Raw genomic sequence first — 3,148 nt, forward strand, 5'->3', positions numbered from 1 at the left:
TGTTCTATAGCCCTGATGAAGACCTGAAATTCAGGTTGAAACGTCGGCATAAAATAAATAAATATGGTTTTGTTTATTTATGTTGTTCTTTGCTGACCACACCCCCCCCCCCGACAAACTTCTCCAAACAAAATTTACTTTATCCCTATTTACTTTAGGGGAAGATATTAAAATAAAGTCCTTTAAGCCCTGTCAGACTATTTAAATAATAATAAGACTTAGCTGATATATAAAACTATTTAATTCTAAATATACATGACGAGTGTAATCGAAAAAGTGAAAAATCGATATATAAATTGTAAATCGATTCCAGTAGGTCGATTTTAGCGTAAAAGTTGCATCCTATGTAATATATTCACTTGTTTAGGCACATTGTGGAATAAACATTTTATTAAATTATAAAATGAATGAAAATAAATTTATGCACAATAAGAAGAAATTTCGAAATATGAAAAAAAAAAATTGCATACATTTAAAGAACGAACTAATATTTTTTTTATTGAACAGTTTCGATTTATCGATATGTGTAAAAAATATCGATAGTGTTGCACCTATTTGCGATACACTAACTGACAACTACCGATCAAGGGATACACTTTTTTTCACTGTTAAGAATCCGTCTCGTTTACTCGCTGCTGAACCAGGGTAGTCACTAAGCTCAACTTACCTTGAGAGACATGTTGGTTTGTGAAGTGTTATGGGCACTGTACTGGTAGACTGGCATCGCGGGGTATATATATCGATAGGAAAGGGTTTAGTGGGCTGGGTTCTCAGTGTCGAAACCTTGTGGCAAGGTCGAAATGTCTGGAGGACTCACAATTATTGGATTGATCTGGAAGTAGGAGAAATTTAGAATAAGGTGGAGAGAACAAGGGAAAGAATTGAGAACATGGAATGGGACGTTAGTGAACATGTAACAATACCTAGATGATTATTGTATATCTATAAGTATGGTTATATATACTTAAATAAATTACAAATACTAAATGTTTACTTCCACTTAGCTAAATATGGAATATATAGTAAGTGAAGGGATTGCGATCGTGAAAGAAAAATCTTGTCTTGAGGTCCCCAAATTTTCAAAAAATCTTCCCCCAAAATTACCTTTAATTTTATTTATTTGAAATAAATAACCACTTATAATTGTTAAAAAGCAATAAATATTGGATAAATAGAAAATATTATAAAATTTTATGAATAATCAAAGGGGAAAAATATAGACTGATCGGAAAAGACCAAAACGACTTAATCTCTTCTTTGCCAGCCTGTGTTTACGACTTCGTTATATTTAGTAATACTGTTGTATTCTTGGTAGAAAAAAAAAATTATTTATTAAATAAATCAAAAATTTGTATCCTTTTTTGTCTCAACACTTTTATTTTTCACCAGTCCAACGTTTCGGCCTTTTTATCCATCCTCAAGGACATCTTCAATTATAATTTCTTCCTCACATTAATTTAAAGTTACTTTTGCAGGCTATTTTGCAGCTATTCTGCAAGGTCATTTCTTTTATTATAAGTTAAAAGCCTATTTTTTATAAATTAAAATCATTAATATTTAATTCTTCTTATATAAGATTATCCACAACAAATTCACTACCATATAACAAACCATTTATTATATACCATTATTTATATAAATGGTTTGTTATATGGTAGTGAATTTATTGTGGAAAATCTAATATAAGAAGAATTAAATATTAATGATTTTAATTTTTAAAAAATAGGCTTTTAACTTATAATAAAGGAAATGACCTGGCAGAATAGCCTGCAAAAGTAACTTTAAATTAATGTGAGGAAGAAATTATAATTGAAGATGTCCTTGAGGATGGCTAAAATGGCCGAAACGTTGGACTGGTGAAAAATAAAAAGTGTTGAGACAAAAAAGGATACAAATTATTTATTTATTTAATAAATAATTACCTTGATTCAATAAATTGAAATAATATAATTTAAAAAAATTAATGTTTGCTATTTCCATCTCACGACCCTTAAATATGTATTTTGATAGCAAAAGAATTTTTAGGGTTTCACGAGATCAGAATAACGAATTTTGTAGGAAGATAGTCCGGGTGGCGGTCAATAAAGTTATCAAAATAGTAGAAACAACTATTGTTATCTAACGTTTGCAGGGCTTTCAAACTGAAACAAAGATGACAACTCAGTTGTCAGATAGAGTGCCTGCCGGACTATCTTCCTACAGTATATTTCATAAGGTCAACTATCTTCTTCCAATGATAAACACAAATAAGTTCAATTAACTTATTTTAATGTGCCAACGTTTCGGCTAGAGTTTCTAGCCTTCTTCAGGGCTAAAAAAAGAACAAGATAACAACCACAGTAAGTATAGAAAAATAAAAAATAAAAAGAAAGTATAAACAGAATATTTATTCTTTTCATTGTATTTTTATTCCTATCATTGTATCATTTTGTATCTTTTTAGCCCTAATGAAGCCCTGCAAAGTGGGGCGAAACGTTGGAAAATAAATAGTTGTAAACTATTTTTGTTTCACTTTTGACCGCAACCCTGACCATCTTCTTATATATATATAAACAGAATAATTTTACACATAAAATGAATAATTTTACAAAATAGAATTAATAAAATGAAGTGATGAGAGAAGCGGGAATCGCGGGAAATTACACGCGTTTTATTAAACTTTTTTTATGGAGGGTCAAAAAGCACATATTCGTCATGTTATGCTTTGGGAGTTTAAACAAGGTAATAGTGCTAAGTCGACTGCTGAAAAAGATATGCAGTGTATATGGTGAAGACTAATACTTGTTCGGGGAGTTAGGAATAGGTTTATAAAATTCCGTTCAGGACGAACGTCCTGGCGACTCTGATGACAACCTTTTAAAGGCAACATTGGAGCAAAATCCTCGTCAATCAACGAGAGTTATAGCAGAAAGGTCGAATACATCACGATCAACTGTCAACCGCTACCTGGAAAAATTAGGGAAAGTCAGCAAGTCAGGAGTATGGCTACTAGCGACATCGATGTTTTCTAAACAACGATGTTTTATCCCAATTTTTCATTTTTTTTTTTTTTCAAAAGTAACTAAATGAAAACCAAAAATTTTCAGTATATAAATAGATTCCTATCAAAAATATGGTCGAATAAAAAAGTACCTCCAACCTTCAAGCT

The 3,148-nt window shown here is 30.7% G+C and overlaps 1 protein-coding gene across 1 annotated transcript in view; it reads right to left on the minus strand.

Moving 5' to 3' along the window:
- Nucleotides 1-702, minus strand: part of LOC106678251 (pupal cuticle protein G1A) — an 8,483-nt gene extending 7,781 nt beyond the window's left edge. Inside the window, exon 1 of the mRNA XM_014416666.2 lies at nt 668-702. Within this exon, the coding sequence (XP_014272152.2) occupies nt 668-679 (12 nt within the window). The 5' untranslated portion in view covers nt 680-702. The remainder of the gene's footprint in view (nt 1-667) is intronic.
- Between the last annotated feature and the right edge of the window lie 2,446 nt (nt 703-3,148).

The sequence above is a fragment of the Halyomorpha halys genome, unplaced genomic scaffold, assembly GCF_000696795.3.
Source record: "Halyomorpha halys isolate HHAL.00 unplaced genomic scaffold, Hhal_1.1 Scaffold131.1, whole genome shotgun sequence".
Lineage (NCBI taxonomy): Eukaryota > Metazoa > Arthropoda > Insecta > Hemiptera > Pentatomidae > Halyomorpha > Halyomorpha halys.